We start from the raw sequence: 19,302 nt of genomic DNA on the forward strand, positions 1-19,302 counted from the left end.
CCAACTGTGGATCGGGAAAACCTGGAAGTTCTGTCTTCTCAAACAAGCACTTGTTGTTTGAGCATGTACAGACTTTTTTCTTGTCATTATTCCCTAAACAATACAGTGTAACAACTATTTACATAGCATTTACATTGTATTAGTTATTATAAGTAATCTAGAGATGACTTAAAAGTATTCGGGAGGATGTGCATAGGTTACCGCGGATCGGGAATCGAAAAAAAGAGGAGGTTCTCTAAATTGGAACAGGTACATCTGGTATTATTTAGCATCAGTTAGTCAAATGTTTGTCTTATTATATAGTATATATTTTACTTTTCTATGCATATAAAACACTTAAGAAACATATGTATTTCTATAATTAAACAGCGTTGCTTAGTAATAATTGTAGCTTTCATCGGGGCAGGGCCTTTTACATGCTCCATTATTCTCACTTTATCCTTTAAAATTGTTCTGATCATTGACCGACTGTAGCCTAACGTTTTCCCAATGACTGATAAGGTTTCACCTCTTTCGGATCGCTTTATTATTTCCACTTTATTTTTAATTGTGATTGTTTTTGATGGAACAGAAACACTGCGGGCGGCGGGTCCCGAGCTCCACCAGGTCCTAAAGTCCACCTGAGACAGGTTAAATAAGGGACTTGAGCAGCTGAGTTTTTTGGTATCCGCGAGTTGTCCTGGAACCAATCCCCCACGGATAAGGAGGGCCCTCTGTATGCTGAAGTTATCTTGCATTGAAAACCTTTACTTCCTCTGTTCAAAACCAGACAACCTGTAACAAAGTCATAAAACTAAGAAACATTGCCTAGCAACATGATCTGAAATCAAAAGGATGCTGCTGTGTCTCATGGTTCCCACAGCTTTAACCTATTATCTAAAATGTTGCTACAGAATCTGACTAATTAGAGGCATGATGTGCAACATCTGGTTCAGGCAACAGAAGCCAGATAATGCAAGTGCTTCCAACAAAGGTGAAGTTTTATTTTTCTCGAAAGGGGAAATAACATGGATTTTGGATCTGAAACCCCGGAGGAGTAAACCTCATCAGATCAGATCATTATGATTGGAATTGTGTTACTGATGGACAAGATATTACAAGTAGTCACTTCACCCTCCTGTACAGGATAATCTTTATGATAGTTGTAGAAGACAGAAATAAAGCCATTAGTTTTTATTCACTGATACGTAGTTCTTGAACTTAATTTCTCAACTGTCTATGCCATTCGAGCACTCGGCCCAAGTGTTCTTTGTAGTTTATTTTCCAAACTACTCTATTGTCTACATCGTTTTTTAAGGTGCTTTTGGTTTAAAACAGTGATCAATATCAACATGTAGTTCTCATGCACAGATTAAAAAGCAAATTGGCACTAATATTTGTTTTAGATGGAATTGACCAAAGAACATACAGTATATTTAGGGGCTTTTGATGGAAAACCAGTTTGTAGTCCCAAACATTTGACCAATGCTTCTAGCTAGTGATTAAAGTTAATTGTAAAGCAAAAATCAACATTTTTTTTGGGTGGGGGTGGTCATTATCTAATTTGAAATTTTAATATCAAAACCTTTCCGATAAATACTGATAGCTTGCAACTTACAGGTAGTTAAGGTTTGTATTCTGCTGAGAACTGCAACTTTGTAGTTGGCTTTCAGTAACTCTTGCATGCAGACACAATTATTATCAAATAATTTGCTTCAATTTATCTAAGGTAGTTTACTGAAACCTGACAGTTGTGCAAGACTGAACTCATTTTAATTTTCTATGTATTTGAATACATGTGAGGTGACAACACGAGGAAATCTGCAGATGCTGGAAATTCAAACAACACACACAAAATGCTGGTGGAACACAGCAGGCCAGGCAGCATCTATAGGAAGAAGTACTGTCTCGGCCCAAAACGTCGACAGTGCTTCTTCCTGTAGATGCTGCCTGGCCTGCTGTGTTCTACCAGCATTTTGTGTGACATGTTAGGTAACATTCATTATTTACAGTAGATGAACACTTAGTCCTCTCCATCTCACCTAATGTTTTAATTTGGCTAATTAAATGCAAACCTTTTTCATTGGCTTCATTTACCCTCTGTTGGTCAGCAGACATATCACTTTGGAGGAGAGAGTTAACATCTATTCAATTTCCAAAAGGAGAAGTAAAATCTGCTTTTGTTCTGTATTCTGTAGCTTGGTATTCTAGCTTCAGGCAATAACTGTCAACACTACTGAGAACCAAGGAGGAACAATGGACTGCCATTGACTATTAGCTGTGAGACATTGCTGGCGGATGAGCAGGTTCCCCAGTTTTGGCTTGGATCCATATTGAGTGCCTGGTGGTTAGCCACAGTAAACGTGCACATGTGTGTGTTCTAAACTTTGTGTGCAGTGATTCAAATGAGTCACACGAGTCACTTTCTTTTTCACAAAACCAACTCTTTCGTCAGGTAGGCCTGGCAGAATGAGCATGAAAGCATCCTCTATGGATGTGAAGAAAGGGCAGATTTGGAGTTACGTGCACTTCTGTTGGCTGAGTATCATTTACAAGAGCACCACGAAGGCATGCTATGAGGGATGCACCCATTCTTTACAGTCCCAGTGTAAAAGCATGGATTGCTCACTCTGGTTTGTCAAATATACAGCATATTCTTTGAGTTTGGAAGAGCACTGAACAAAGTGGCCTGAGAAGCGAAAAATCAAAGCAATGCAACAATTTACATGCAAAGTGCCTCTACTTACTCAAAAGGCTAAGGAAACTTGACTTGTCCCCATTAACCCTCCCCAAATCTTATAGATGCACTATAGGGAAGCATGCTAGCTTGATACATCTACTCTACAAAGAATTGCAGAGAGTAGTAGACACAGCTACTTCCATCGTGAAAATCACCCTCCCTCCCACGGACTCTGTCTACTCTTCCTGCTGCTCTGGCAAAGCAACCAACGTAATCAAAAACTCTTCCCATTCAGATTATTCTGTCTTCTTTCTTTTATCTGGCAGAAGATATAAAAGCTTGATGTCTTGCACCACTATCCTTGAGGACATCTTTTGTTGTTATAAGACTTTTCCTTACAAAAAGTTGTGGCTTTTCTACTTCATTGTCTACCTGCAATACACTTTCCCTGTAACTCGCTATATTCTGCCTCTGTTATTGCTTTTTCCTTTATCCTACTCAACGTGCTTATATGTTGGAATTATCTATATGGAAGGCATGCAAAATGAAGTTTTCACTGTATCTCAGTGTGCGTGACAACAACAAACAAATTAACTATTACCAAGTTGTATTTAGAAGTGTAAGGGGAATATTATTCAAAAATACATAGCACATACTTTTCAGCTCGTAGTGATACTGTAGCAATAAGGTGAATGAAATGAGAGCCTGTTACTGAGTGGTCAACGTAGTGAAACTTGCTGGAACCTGGCATGTTTCTTTGCTGCACTTCACAGTTAATTTGAACGCAGGCACTCAGTTTATGTTCACTGTAATTGTAAAACCAACACTGCTGTCATGTCTTTGTTATAGGCTGGATAATGATTTTGTGCAGCGGAAAGCACGTTCAATAGATTGCCAGATCGTTATCCATTCTACATCTGCACAAAATTGAGATATATTGTGTAAATTCACCTTTCCAAAGAGAACAAATTGGTTTTTCTACTGCCAAATATCCAGGTTAAAAGAAAATCAGTTCCCGGGACTTGTTTCCAGATACAATATCCTGTAATAAATTTGGGGGGGGGGGGGGCGAGAATCAGCAAACCTTTTGATCTATTTTTAAAAAAAAATGTAATTTAAGGAGGAACAGAACAGCGTCAACTAACTTCATAAAAGAACTGAGGATTGCTGCCAGCCTGTAACCTGGCTTTTATTTTATGCTCCATGCTATTTTCAGCTCCTTGCCTTCCATGATACGCCATTTCATTGCTAGTCAACAAATGAAACCATATATGATGGCCACTAACGCCTTGTCAGCCCAACTATTTCTACCTTATGTATGGATCTTCCTTAATAACAAATTGAGCTTGCTATTCATATTTTAGTGTGTCCGCTGTTTACTCTGCCAATGAATTGCTTGTTTGCTATGCTGCAATGTTGCTTCAAACCATGACACATCAAGCTGTCTTCCGCTACCCTGCAAAAGCTTGGAGCCAGAATCTGATCCCGTGTAATCCTGTTAATGTGGTAATTTACATCACGCTAGGGAAATGCATTGGGGAGAACTTTTGGATGTCTCCTCAGCTACTTGGAATTAATAGGAAGTGAGTCCCATGCTTGACATCAGAGTTTAATTAGGAAATGGTGATTTTAATTAAGTGGTATGCAAATACCTGAAATATGAGCATAAATGGTCTCACAATTCATTATTTATGTTGGTTCACTGCAGTCAAATCAACTGAGCTTTCTATGTGAACTATTAGTTAAGGGTAAAGCAAGTTGTAGCTGAGAGCTACAATTCTTTTCAGTTTGAGGTTATGAATAATATGTTACATGGGAGTATTTCTGCTTTGAATATAATGAGTTTTCAACACATAGCAACAAGGAAGGGAATATTTTAACTACAGGTAATTTCAGTTTGTGTCCAGGTTTATCCATCTGTTTATATCCTTCAAACCACATTTGCCATGCAGTAAGTCAAAAAAATTATGGTTTGTGATCACAAAGCTAAATTATAAAGCTGAGGATTTATAAAAAAAAACGTCTGAGTTAACAGCGGAACTGATCTGGTATAGTTACCATGATTGATTGATTTAAGTGAATTATCAAAGGAAGCAAAGAACGTATGTTCTTATAAATAGTACGATGAGGTTCAGCATTATTGAATTGTTGAGCGAATATATGATATAAAAGGATTTAAGGCAGATGGATAGCAACATTGCTTGAAAACACAAGGAAAAATAATATTAAAGTGGTCGGGGGTGAAATAGAAATGCAAAACTAATATTTCAAACTTGTGCAGAAAAGCAAACTTATTAAACTAGAAATGTTAGCCAGTTAATGGATGAAAGACTATTTGTCCTTGACCTCTCAGCCTTGCTCCAAATGTTGGCAAAAATACTGAAACTCGAAAGTAAGCTGCAAATGATACATACCTCGAGGAGTCTCTTCCACTGAACCTTCATCTAATACAAGGAATGTGGCTGTGGATATGCAGTCATCTTGCTGTGAGACTTTCTCCACCACCACCCAGGTCATGCCCTCTTACCGCTGCAGCCATCAGGAAGATGTTACAAGAGTCACATGACTCACATGTCCAGGTTCAGGAATAGTCATTGCCCCCCATCCATCGGGCTCCTGAACCAGAGGGGATAACTTCACTTGCCCCATTATTGAACTGTTCCCACAATCTATGGACTTGCTTTCAAGGACTCTTCATCTCCTGTTCTCAAAAATTATTAATTATGTTTTTTTTCTTTCTTTTCGTATGTGCACAGTTTATCTTTTGCACTCTAGTTGTCTGTCCTAATTGATTCTATTATAGTTATTGGATTAGTAAGCCCGCAAGAAATTGAATCTTGGCGTTGTTTATGGTGACATATGTTCTTTGATAATAAACTTACTTTGAACTTTTAAATTGGATTAGTGTTTGAAATGCAGAACATAGAGAGATGATAGTGAAGGACTTGCCATAAAACCAATACAATATTGTGAAGTCTGATTGTGATTACTCCTTAGTGAATACAGCGGGGCAAAACAGTATTTTTAGTCTTCGTTACACAGTAAAGAAAGCTTGACAGAGGGGAAGATAGTTATATCTTTCAACAGCATTAGTTTTGTCACGGTAAAAGCCGTATATCTAGTGATGGAAATTTATTCAGTTTTAAGATAACTGAAAAGTTGTATTTTCTATACATAGTCTGCAATTAGGCTTTTAAGTTGTAACTTAATTTCTTTTGTTAATGTTTGAGAAGTGGATTGAAGTTTTACTTGGATTTGTTGTGCAGCACGTGTCACGTGACGACAAAGGAATCTTTCACTTCATACATTTTCCAGTGTCAAAAATACAGAGGCTCATGAAGTTCAGAGAACACTATAATTTGCCAGCTAAAATTAAAGCAGAAATATCTGAAAGGTTACTAACCAGCAAAACATATCATAAGCAGAAGACTGAGCAACATGCTTGTAACACATGTCAGAAAATGGCTACTCTCCTCCGAAACCTATACAGCTCATGCCTGGTTTATAATGCATTTTTTCCATTGAACATTGAACCTGTAACCAGGAAGGTTAAAATGCTTGGCTGTTCACAAGGTAGTGGTTTTTGGAAAAAGTCAAGACAATTCTTGTTAATAGCTGAATCAAACGTAATTGATCCAATGGGAGTTTAACTTTTCACTCTGCTTTAAATCATAAGTCACAATTTCTTGCTGACATGTATCTGAAGTCTTTGATAATTGAAAATAAAATAAATATAACAGACTCAGGCTACTGTATCCTGATCAGCTCAGAATTGTTTTTCTTGTCCTGGGAATTAATTAAAATGACTTAAAAATATACTTTCACAAACAATGCACTTGTACAAATTCAGATTGCTTATTTAAAAAAAAATTAATATGTTTATCCAGTTGTCCCAAGATGACCACCATATCATGGAAACAGGGTGATTTAGGCTGCCTTAGTACATCTCAACATTCGCAGTTCAGTGGATGGGGTGAGGGGGTCACAGAGCTGTGGAAAGAGTGAATTAAGATCTTTATTACCTTGCAATGTAAGCTAGTATTATGTAACCGTTAATTTTGTAGCCTTGGTTCTTTTCACATAATATAAAAAATGGCCATTCATTTATATTTTACCTCAGAGACTATCTAGTAAGTTGCTTAATATTGCATTTTCAAGATTCCATTTATTACCCTAAAATTGGACCATAGGTAGAATTTAAGCACCTTGGAATGGAATTAGTTTATTATTGCCACTATAGGCTGAGCTATAGTGAAAAGCTGGTCTTGCGTACTATTCATGTAGATCAAATTATTACGCAGTGCATTCAGGTTGTGCAAGGTAAACCAATTATTGAATGCAAAATAAAGTGTAACAGCTATGGAAAACATGCACTGCAGGTAAACAATATGATGCAAGATCATAACACGGTAGATTGTGAGACCAACTGTCCATTTTATCATACTAGGGAATCATTTAATAGTTTTAATAACATTGGGGTAAAAGCTGTCCTTGAGCCTGTTTGTACCTAAAATTGGAACAAGGTCTGCTATTGAGACTGACAATTTGATACAATGACTCTGTGGAGCTTCTGGTTATATTTATTTGACTGTTTTCCTTTGGCTTATAATTATTTAGGAACTAGGATTTTTAACCAAGTGAAGATGTTTTGGAGTTGTATGTCAACCTTTACATTTTACTGTTACCCAGAGTGGAGCTGTGGTTCGGTAGTTTTGGCACAAGCATGTACTCTTGGATCTTGGCATGATATATTATTTATAAATTTTAGACTACTGTTGCTGCTGAAATCAGATTCCAAACATTATTTGGCTCCAGTGGTCACGAAGGCAATTAGATAAATTTGAAAGGACCAATAACTCCAGAAGTGATTAGTCGAGCCAGGGAGAAATGTGCTTAACTAGGTGGAGCTGGGGGAGCTGCTGTTAAATGTAGCTAGCAGTAAGTGTGGATGATGAGGGATTCATTTACACCATTGGGTAATAAAAAGGAGTGAATCAGCCCTAGCTATAGCATCTATCATACATCTACTTTTTCATTATATTTAAATATTTGTAAATTAATATTTATTTGCTTTCTCTATTTTCATTCTAATTAATTACTTTAAACATCCAATGAACTGTGTTTAACTTGTCTTACAATAAAGGAAAAGAGACAGTTATGTCATAACATTTTAAGTCATAGAAATATTATGAAACCAAATGATTAGTAATCTGGACAATATCTCTTTTAAATTCCTTCAAAGCTAAGGTCCTGTTTATATGGTCACATTGTGGATTCTGCAATATTGGATATCTACTGCAGCAGCTAAATTGCCTGATCCACTCTCAGGGCCTCAAGCTATTTCTGGGACTTGTTGCTCAGACTGCAGACTTGCCTGTTTCTGTTTTAGACTGCAAACCAAACTAATCACATTCCTGGATTGTAGCAATGAACTCCACCTTACCACAGGATGTACAGTATATTAAAGGAAATTAGCTATAGTGACTGAAGTAGAGCACTTCACAGGCTCAATTTAATGCCATGGTTATTTTTAATATGAAAAATGTTTTATAGTTTAAAATGTTTTTTCTTGTGTGTGGGTGTGTATATACTGTATATAGATAGGTACAATCCTGAAATTAATTTTCTTACAGGCAATTGCAGTAAATACAAGAAACACGACAAGACTAATGAAGGGCCACATCCAACTCTTTAAGTTTTCTGTGTTTTCTTTCTTGTTGCCGATTGGCATGTTGGGGGTTGGGATTTGATGTCTTTGTTTCCATTTTCCCGGTGGGGTGATAACATTAGTTTTTTTGTGCAAGTGAGGGGTTGGGATTTGATGTTCCTGTTGGTGTTTTTCAGCACAGGTGGTCTGTTAGATTTTTGTGTGTGTGAGAGAGGGGTTTGTGGGTTTGATATTACTCTTGCTGTTTTTTTCCCCATGTGGCTGATATGTTAGTTTTTTTGTGGGGGGGGTTGGGGTTTGGGGTTTGTGAGTTTAATTTTTCTGTTCCGTTTTTGTTCATGTGTTGGGGGCGGGGGGGGGGTGATGTCTTTTCTTTCAATGACCTCCATGGTTTTTTTTGTTTCGTGGCTATCTGGAGGAAACAATTCTCAGAGTTGTATTCTGCATACATACTTTGATAATAAAATAAACCTTTCAACCAAACGTATAGATAACAGTCAATGTGAAAGCAAAACAAAAAAATGCAAATACAAGAGAAAGAGGGAAGAAAAGTAATAGTCATAAACAAATAAGGTGAAATGTCCTTGAAAGTGATTCCAGTTCAGTGATAGGAGCATGAACTTATCCCCTCTGGTTTTAAGAGCCTGCTAGTTCAGAGGAAATCACTGTTCTTGAACCTGGTGATGTAGGTCCTGAGGCTCCTTTTTCCACCTTCTTAATGACAGCAGCAAGAAGCAAGCATGGCCTGGGTGGTGGGGGTCTTTGATGATGGATACTGCTTTCAAGTCAAGTTCATTGTCATTTTGACCATAAACTGCTGCTACAGTACACACTAAAAACGAAACAACGTTCCTCCAGGACCCATGAAACAACACAAAACTACACTAGACTATGTGAGACATCACAAGGCTACACTAGACTACGTAAAACAACATAAAAATTGCACTGGATTACAGACCTGCACAACACTACATAAAGTGCACAAAACAGTGCAGGGCAGTACAATAATTAATAAACAAGACAATAGACACAGTAGAGGACAAATTGCAATATAATAATAAATGATGTAGATGTCAGTCTAGACTCTGAGTATTGAGGAGTCTGATGGCTTGGGTGAAGAAACTGTTATATAGTCTGGTTGTGAGAGCCTGAATACTTCGGTACCTTTTGCCAGATGGAAGAAGGGAGAAGAGTTTGTATGAGGGGTGTGTGGGGTCCTTCACAATACTGTTAGTTTTGCGGGTTCAGTGTGACAATAGACAATAGGTGCAGAAGTAGACTATTCGGCCCTTTGAGCCTGCACTGCCATTTTGAGATCATGGCTGATCATCTACTATCAATACCCGGTTCCTGCCTTGTCCCCATATCCCTTGATTCCCCTATCCATAAGATACCTATCTAGCTCCTTCTTGAAAGCATCCAGAGAATTGGCCTCCACTGCCTTCCAAGGCAGTGCATTCCAGACCCCCACAACTCTCTAGGAGAAGAAGTTTTTCCTTAACTCTGTCCTAAATGACCTATCCCTTATTCTCAAACCATGCCCTCTGGTACTGGACTCTCCCAGCAGCTGGAACATATTTCCTGCCTCTATCTTGTCCAATCCCTTAATGATCTTATATGTTGCAATCAGATCCCCTCTCAATCTCCTTAATTCCAGTGTGTACAAGCCCAGTCTCTCTAACCTCTCTGCGTAAGACAGTCCTGACATCCCAGGAATTAACCTTGTGAATCTACGCTGCACTTCCTCTACAGCCAGGGTGTCCTTCCTTAACCCTGGAGACCAAAACTGTACACAATACTCCAGGTGTGGTCTCACCAGGGCCCTGTACAAATGCAAGAGGATTTCCTTGCTTTTGTACTCAATTCCCTTTGTAATAAAGGCCAACATTCTATTAGCCTTCTTCACTGCCTGCTGCACTTGCTCATTCACCTTCAGTGATTGATGAACAAGTACTCCTAGATCTCTTTGTATTTCTCCCTTACCTAACTCTACACTGTTCAGATAATAATCTGCCGTCCTGTTCTTACTCCCAAAGTGGATAACCTCACACTTATTCACATTAAACATCATCTGCCAAGTATCTGCCCACTCACCCAGCCTATCCAAGTCACCCTGAATTCTCCTAACATCCTCATCACATGTCACACCGCCACCCAGCTTAGCATCATCAGCAGACTTGCTGATGTTATTTTCAATGCCTTCATCCAAATCGTTAACGTAAATGGTAAACAGCTGTGGTTCCAATACCGAGCCCTGTGGCATCCCACTAGTCACCACCTGCCATTCCGAGAAACACCCATTCACCGCTACCCTTTGCTTTCTATCTGCCAACCAGTTTTCTATTCGTGTGTGGTGTAAATGTCTGTAGAGACCCCGATGATCTTCTCAGCTGACCTCAGGATCCACTGCAGGGTCTTGCGATCCGAGATGGTGTGATTCCAGAACCAGGCAGTGATGCAGCTGCTCAGGATGCTCTGGATACATCCTCTGTAGAATGTGATGAGGATGGGGGGTGGGAGATGGACTTTCCTCAGCCTTCGCAGAAAGTAGAGATGCTGCAGGGCTTCCTTGGCAATAGAGCTGGTGTTGAGGGACCAGGTCAGATTCTCCGCCAAGTGAACACCAGGAAATTTGGTGCTCTTAACGATCTCAATGGAGGAGCCATCAATTTTCAGCAGTGACAATGATCCATGTAGTGCTCAGTGCTGTGGTGAGCTTTACTGGTGCTGGACTGTGCGGTACCCACTACTTCCTTGCAGGCTGTATGTCATCAAATTAGCTGCAAACCACTTTGAGTTTCATCCCACAATTCATTCTGTCATGACTTGAAAGTCAGTAAAATTGATGATTGTGGCATGCTTAAAAAATGATGCATAGAAGAGGGTTAATTAATTCAGCCCTTCAAAATTGCTCTACTATTCAATAAGATCATGATTGATCATCTATCTGGAAATAAGCATGAAGATAATGATAAAATTCCACTAGTTTCCTAATGTTCTCGGGAGGACTGGTCTGCTGTCTACCTAGTCTGGAGTATATTTAATTCCAATGCATCTCCACAGCTGAGCCCTCATTCTCTCCGGAGAGCAAAATACTTTCTTGAAAGTATTCTGTATGCCCCAAGGACAAAATAAAAACCCCTCTGCATTCAAATGCTGAAGTTCTAATGTAATTCTTGTTTATTTACATTACAACAGTAGCTTGGCTAATGCTCCCCAACAATTCCCCAATAGAATTGTTTCCTAAAATAATTAGTTTGGGCCAGTTTCAATCTGCATGAAAATACACCTCGACTTCTGCAGATAAAACACAGTAGTTGCAAGACAACTAAATAATTATATAAGCTGACAATACACTGAATTATAACTGATGTATTAAAGTAATTTTTCTTGCCTTTCCCTGAAAAATATTCAAAACAGCTGCATGATAACTGCAAAGTGAAAAGCGTATTTTTACTGCCTGCTGAGATCCTAATGCAAAATCCTGTTTTTGCATTACAGGATTTTTATGTTAAAGTGATGCAGATTAACCTTTTAATAGTGTGAGTGATGCATTTTCAAACAATCCTCATAGTTAGAGCAGTAAAGCTATAGATACTGCGGATCAAAAAAAAATTAACAGTTCTGTTGGGGGGGAAGAACCCTTCACAACTAGGAAAGTGAGAAAACGAGTGTGCTTCATTTTGCAGTGAAGTGAAGGGAACATAGGGAGTGGTTACAGATGAAAGCAACTTATTGACATAAACTCATTACCACCGTTGAGGCATAGTCCACCGACAGCAGCTTGCTAGGGTCCTCGCTGCTGGACCAGTCCCTTAAGTGTTCCGAGGTGTAGGCCGTCCTTGAAGATCCCTCCTCTCCCAGGGATGAGGTCTCCGGAGCTTCTGTAGCACTGGGTTTTTATGCGATGGGGTTGCTAGCCCCATGCCCGACCCGGTTCCTCTTGTTGTTGGGCCTTGGGTCATCCTTGGCGGAGTTGGGTCAAAGCAAACAAGGGAGCAATTGACCTAAAACATGGGAGTGAACTGCATGGGAAGAAAGAAAATTAAAACAAAAATATACAACCTGAAAATATTAGTGTTCAGAGGTTCCACTTTGTGACTGTAACAATACATGTCTGGTGTAGTGCAGGATGTGTTTAAAACTGGTGTCGATTTGTAAATATGACTTAATCTGGGTGGCATCCTGTGGGAGTGTTAAGCTATGTGAGCTGTTAACTCATGAATCTGACCAAAGGTCCACAAAGCTGCTTTATCCAAACAAGCATTTTGGTGGACCGTTGAGCAGAGGAAGAGATTTTTCAATGGGGGTGAAATCCGGCAATTGAGAACAAAACACACGAGTGAAACATTTGGAACTGTCTTCAGACAGGAGTGCAGAGTAGATTTCTTAGATACCTGGCCTCACAGAAGTCATTCCTGTAGCCAATTTAGATCGATCCACAGTGGATTGGAGGTGACTGAGCTGTGGTCCATAACAAGCTTGATTATTTGTTCCACTCCAGCTATATCACTGGCTGTTCCTTGAGCTTGCTTTGGGGATTGTTGGAATGGGACTGAAATAAGCAGTTAAGTTGATGGCAATTTGAAACTCGGGGTCATTTCCACAGATGCTGCCTGAGACGCTGAGTTCCTTCAGCATTTTGTGTGTGTTGCTTTGGATTTCCTGAATCTGCAGAACAACTTGTGTTTAGGCCTTAAGTCCAACCTCCTTCATGTAACCAACTGTGACTTTGTAGAGCTTCAGTCCGCTCCTCAGCATATAGTCCTGTATCTTTGAGCGTGAACAACAGTTTGTTTTGGAAAGCTAATTTAGTATGTTCCATTTGGTGCTCTTACTGTGGTTTCTTCTGATTTGGAGAAACCAACTGTGTATTGGGTGATTTCTTTGGAGAATATCTCCTTTCAACTGACAGGTTGATTTAATATTAAATTTATCATTTGCCTTTTCCAACACTTTTGAATGTGGAATATTGTCTGGGTTCAGATCTTTCTTCGTGACTCTCTTCCCAACACTTTCTCATCTTCACCCCTCCATCACCTGGTACTTGCCCGCCATCCATCAATCTTGTTTTCAGGTGCAATATGCTTATCTTTCTCGGCTGCACTTTGGCTTGTTTGTTATCCGAGCAGCAGATGACCTTCAATTTTCCTTTGATCTCAGAAAATCTCACTTTAATTAACTTGGATCTATTTCAGGGGAAAGATATGTGAAAAATATTTAAATTATCTTTTTATGTGAGGCCAAGAAGGCTGAACAACTATTAAATGCAGATTTTTACTGATTTCTTAATAATGTGGATTCTAAACTAGGGAAGAATCTACAAATAATTGTCAAACTTTAGCAAAATATCAGTATAAAAGCTGTGTAATTAAACAGATAAAAGCTTTACTATATTCCTTAGAAGTATTGTTATCAGCCTAGCGTTCCTCAGTACATTAAATGCGTCATTACTTTTTCTGTTCCCTGTGCAGGTATAATTAGGACAGCAGATCTTCTGGACCACGAAACTGCTTCATATTACTGGCTCACAGTGTATGCCACTGATCTTGGAGTTGTACCTCTCTTCTCCTTCATCGAAGTGTATATTGAAATTGAGGATGTTAATGATAATGCTCCACAGACATCTCGGCCAGTTTATTACCCTGAAGTCATGGAGAACTCTCCCAAAGATGTGTCCGTTGTACAGATCGAAGCGTCTGACCCAGATTCCAGATCAAGTGACAGGCTGAGCTATAAAATTACCAGTGGCAATCCGCAAGGTTTTTTCACCATAAATCAGGAGACTGGTAAGTGTTAATATTGGATAGTGCTGTCATGCTAGATGATAGCAAGTGTGTTAATCTGGCGAATGTGTTAGAAATAGATGGGAAAGTGAAGAAACAATGGAAGCAATGTACCTGAAGAAAATTGGTAAGTTTTTTTTGTGAATAGCAAGTTACGGAGTCTGCTTCATGAACCTTTTTCCTTCTTTTGAAGTGTTTAAGCTTCCTGGTTCATAGTTTTCTTTAGTTTTCTTTAGTTTTCTTTAGTTTTCTTTATTCACCACATATAAAACGTTTTCCATTCGATTGTGGTTTCAGTTCCATGGCATTATGTAAAATTAAACTATCCTTTCATATTCCCCATAATTGCAGAGCTCCTCGCCCCTCTAAATGATCAAAAAGAGGGCTTTGCAGATTACGGCCATGATACAAAAAATATATATATTTTCCACTGCTTCAAGGTCACCAGATTAATTGATCATCCTCTTCCATGGCAACATCCTCAATTCAGTACTTTACAGTTTCCACTGGATCAGTTAAATGGAACATATTGTGACCACCCAGCCTCATTCCAATTTGCCACAGGCATTAATGTAAGTCATTTGGAGTCGAAGCTTAAGTTTTCCTTCCCCTCTGCCTTTTGCCTTTTAAACCTGAGGATGTCAGTGGCCTTCAAGTGTGGTATCTGAAATTAAGATGGTGGATAGGTATAGTAGCACCACTTGTTAAGTCAATAAATTAGAAGATTAACCCAAGTCCTTGTTCAGGAGCGTGTTCAGATTTTACCATAACATCTGGGGAATTTAAATACAGGTATCAAAGTAAGTCTGCAATTCAGGTTTATAGTGGTGCTAGGAAGTTTGTAAACCCTGTAGAATTTTCTCTATTTCTGCATAAATATGACCTCAAACGTGATCAGATCTTCACGCAAGTCCTAAAACTAGATAAAGAGAACCCAATTAAATAAATACCACAATAATGTATACTTGTTAATTATTGAAAAATTGATACAAAATTTTACATGTATTTGTTGGAAATCATATGAACCTTTGCTTTCAATAATTGGTGTGACCCCCTTGTACAGCAATAGCCTCAGCCAAGCATTTCTGGTAACTGTTGATCAGACCTACACATCAACTTGGAGGTCTTTTAGGCCATTCCTCCTTACAAAAGTGATGTTGGTGGGGTTCCTTGCTTATTCAGGTCCTTGCACAATATTTCTATAGAATTAAGATCAGGACTTTGACTCTGCCATTCCAAATCATGAATTTTCTTCTTTTTAAACCATTCTGTTATTGATTTACTGTTGTCTTTTGGATCATTATCTTGAGGCATTACCCATCTTCTAATTAAATTCCTGGTGACAGACTGCTACACTGATATTCTCCGATAAAATGTCTTGGTACAATTTTGAATTCATTGTTCCTTCAACGCTTGCAAGCTGCCCATGCCCTGAGGCAGTAAAGCAGCCGCAAACTATGATGTTTGTGGTATGAGGTTTTGCTGTTGGTCTGCAGTTCCCTTTTTCCACCAAACATAGCAATGTGCATTTCTGCCAGAAAGTTCACCATTTGTCTCAACTTTCCACAGAACAATGTCCCAGCAGCGTTGTAGAACATTTAGGTGGTCTTCTGCAAACTTGAGGTGTGTAGGAATTTTTTTTAGAGAACAATGGTTTCCTTCAGAGTGTCCTTACATGAACACCATTCTTGTTTGGTGTTTTTCTTATGGTGGACCTATGAACAGAAACCTCGGCAAGTTCTAGAGATTTCTGCAGGTTTTTTTGCTTGAGTTCTTGTTCACCTCCTTCAGCATTGCTGTTGGTGTGAACTTTGCAGGATGCCCACTCCTAGGGGGAGTAGCAACAGTACTGAGTTTCCTCCATTTGGAGACAATTTCTCTAACTGTGGATTGATGAGCACTCAGGTCATGCTTTTATAGCCATTTCCAGCTTCATGTATCTCTACAGTTCTTCTTCTGAGGTACTCGGAAAGATGTTTTGAATTGAATTGACTTTATTACTTCCTTCCTTCACATACGTGAGGAGTAAAAATCTTTGTTACGTCTCCATCTAAATGTGCAATTTATAGTAATTTATAATAAATAATATGTACGACATGTTAGTCAATATAACATAGAAATGCAGTTGTGTCAACTTGAGTTAAGCAGCCTGATGGCCTGGTGGAAGAAGCTATCCCGGAGCCTGTTGGTCCTGGCTTTTATGCTGCGATAGCATTTCCTGGATGGTAGCAGTTAGAACAGTTTGTGGTTGCGATGACTCGAGTCCCCAATGATCCTTCGGGCCCTTTTTACACACCTGTCTTTGTAAATGTCCTGAATAATGGGAAGTTCACATCAACAGATGCATTGGGTTGTCCACTCCACTCTCTGCAAAGTCCTGCGATTGAAGGAAGTGCAGTTCCCATACCAGAGATCGATGCAGCTTGTCAGGATGCTCTCAATCGTGCCCTTATAGAAAGTTCTTAGGATTTTGGGGGCCATACCAAACTTCTTCAACCATCTGAGGTGAAAGAGGTGCTGTTGTGCCTTTTCCACCACACAGCCAGTATGTACAGACCATGCGAGATCCTCAGTGATGTATAAGATCAAGGCATAGTGCACATAAACAGATCTTTCTTGAGAAGAGCAGGGTCTGTCAGTACCTGACTTTATGTGTCATTTTTATAGGGTAGGGCACTTCCACAACCCACACTTCCAATCTCATCTTATTGTTTGGAATGCCTAACTCCAAATAGCTTTTGTAGAAGGCATTACCCAAGAGTTTCACATACTTTTCCCAACAAGTACATGTAATATTGGATCATTTTTCTCAATAAATAAAGAACAAGTATAATGTTTTTGTGTTATTTATTTAATTGGGGGTTCTCTTTATTTAGTTTTAGGACTTGTGTGAAGATCTGATCACATTTCAGGTCATATTTATGTAGAAATAGAGAAAATTCGACAGTGTTCACAAATTTTCTGGCACCACTGTATCTAGGTAAGAGTGACCAAGAGCTTCAGCCTCAATTGCTGTGGCGGTATTTGATTCCAGATCACTACCATGATTGCCTCTCAACTTATTCATCAGTTCAGAAACAATTAGACAAGGGCAATAAACACCAGCTTTGACAGCAAGTGCACATCCTATGAATGAATAAATCAAAAAAAATCTTAAGAAAATCTTTTGCAGTATGTAATAAATTCAGTATAAAATCTGAATCAGGTTTATTATCATTGACATGTTGTGAAATCAATTGATATGCAACAGCAGTGCAGTGTAATACTTAAAATTTACTATAAATGACATTAAGAATATATAAAAATAAATGGTTAACAAAGGGAACAAAATAGTGAGGCCGTGTTCGTGGGTTCTTGGACTGTTCAGGAATCAGATGGCCGAAGGGAAGCAGCTCTTCCTGAAACATTGATTGTGACTCTTAATGCTCCTGTACTTCCTCGCTGATACAAATAAAAGACAAAATAATTTCTTCAGTTTTCTAGCTTTAGCAAAAACTATCAACACTTGTGTAGTAAATTAGTTTTGTGTATGAGAGAGGGAGAGATACGGCACATAGTTTATACGATCCTTTCCACAGGAGATTTTTTTTGGGTTGCTTATTAATATGAAACTGATTATTTTTGCTTTGGGTTCTGGATTCTTTCTCCCATGTTCTTTTTCCTGTTATGGAGTAACTATCTCCCTAACTAGCTTACCAGCAACTCTTCAATACTGCTCTTGGGGCATTATGGTACAGTGGTCGCATTGTTAGACTAGTAATTTAAGACACCAGGAGTTAATTAAATAAGAAAATTTAAAAAGTGGACGACAAATGGTGATGACATTTAAAAATATAAGTTCTGAACATACAATTGGTTTGATGAAGCACAGTAGAAAGGGACTGTTCTTGCCAACTCGAGTCTAAACGTGAACTGACCATAGCAATGTGACTGCATCTTAATTGCCACTTAGTTGAAGGAGTTCTGCAATTTAAATGAGTATAAAGCTACATTCAGCTTTATCACCAGATTTGCTAAAATGCATTCAGTTATATCAATTTAGCAGAGTCCTTTTTGTTAATGTCTGTGTATGTTCTGATAATGTGAGAGATGTTGTTGAAGCCTTGCTACAACATTGATTATGCCCTCAGGTTACCTTTAAGCAGGTATCCTAGGTCCCTCCATTACTGTTCCTGGGCCTATCTCTCACCTGCAGGATACGTGTACATGCGTTTGAGTGATAAGATTTTAGAACACAGTTGAGAAGGTGTGGCCTCAACATTGGTGCCAGACATCCTTGAAGTGTAGAAGTGTGATGCCATCAAGAGGTAAATGAGCAAGTAAAGAGCTGATTAACTTCCTACAAGCCTGTCTCATTTGATGTAATGCAGCTACCTCATTTTTAATGTCACGTGGAATAGGCACTGAGATTGTAGATTGTTGTGAAATGTCTTGGAGTGATGATTTGCACAGGTAGTTTCAAGTTGAAGTCCAAGTTTAAGTTTAATTGTCATTCAACCAACTACGTGTATACAGCTAAATGAAACAGCATTCTTCCAGAGCCATGGTACATTAACACAGAACATACAGTCACACTCAGCACATATAATAACAATAGTACATACAATCCCCAGTGGTCAGTGAAGATGACTTTGCAAGGTAGAACTACCGTCGTACTCTGATGGATAGAACGGGATGTATCTAATGGGAAGAATTGGATCACCGTCAGTTTGGAAAATCAATAGCAGCACAGTCTTTACACCATGTCCAAACAAGCCACAACATCAGCAAGAGTCCGACCCTGATTTAATGATGAATGCGACAATACCGGTCTGGATTAGCACAGGATGTGCATAAAGCTGGTGTAGATTTGTAAATATGACTATATCTGGGTAGCATCCTGTAGGAATGGTAAGCTGTTGTTACACTTTAATGAGCTGTTAACTCATGAATCTGATCAAAGGTCCACAATCTTACTGTGTCCAAACAAGAATGTTGGTGAACCATTGAACAGAAGGAAAACATTTTTTACCTGGAGATGATATTTGGCAATTCAGAACAAACGCGATGGTGAAATATTTGGAATTGCCTTCAGATAGGAGTGCAGAGTAGATTTCTTCGATCCCTGGCATCACAGAAGAGATCCCTGCAGCCTATTGAAATCACTCCACAGTGAGTTGGAGGACACTAAGCTGTGGTGCACAACAAGC

At 38.9% G+C, this 19,302-nt stretch overlaps 1 protein-coding gene across 7 annotated transcripts in view; it reads left to right on the plus strand.

Annotated features, from left to right (window-relative positions):
- The window catches only part of fat1a (FAT atypical cadherin 1a), a 175,492-nt gene that overhangs the window by 34,859 nt on the left and 121,331 nt on the right, over nt 1-19,302 (plus strand). For all 7 annotated transcript variants that reach the window (XM_059989307.1, XM_059989300.1, XM_059989301.1 and 4 more), the window contains exon 3: nt 13,802-14,116. In XM_059989307.1, coding sequence (XP_059845290.1) covers nt 13,802-14,116 — 315 coding nt within the window. The remainder of the gene's footprint in view (nt 1-13,801; nt 14,117-19,302) is intronic.

Source organism: Hypanus sabinus, chromosome 14, assembly GCF_030144855.1.
Source record: "Hypanus sabinus isolate sHypSab1 chromosome 14, sHypSab1.hap1, whole genome shotgun sequence".
Taxonomy (NCBI): domain Eukaryota; kingdom Metazoa; phylum Chordata; class Chondrichthyes; order Myliobatiformes; family Dasyatidae; genus Hypanus; species Hypanus sabinus.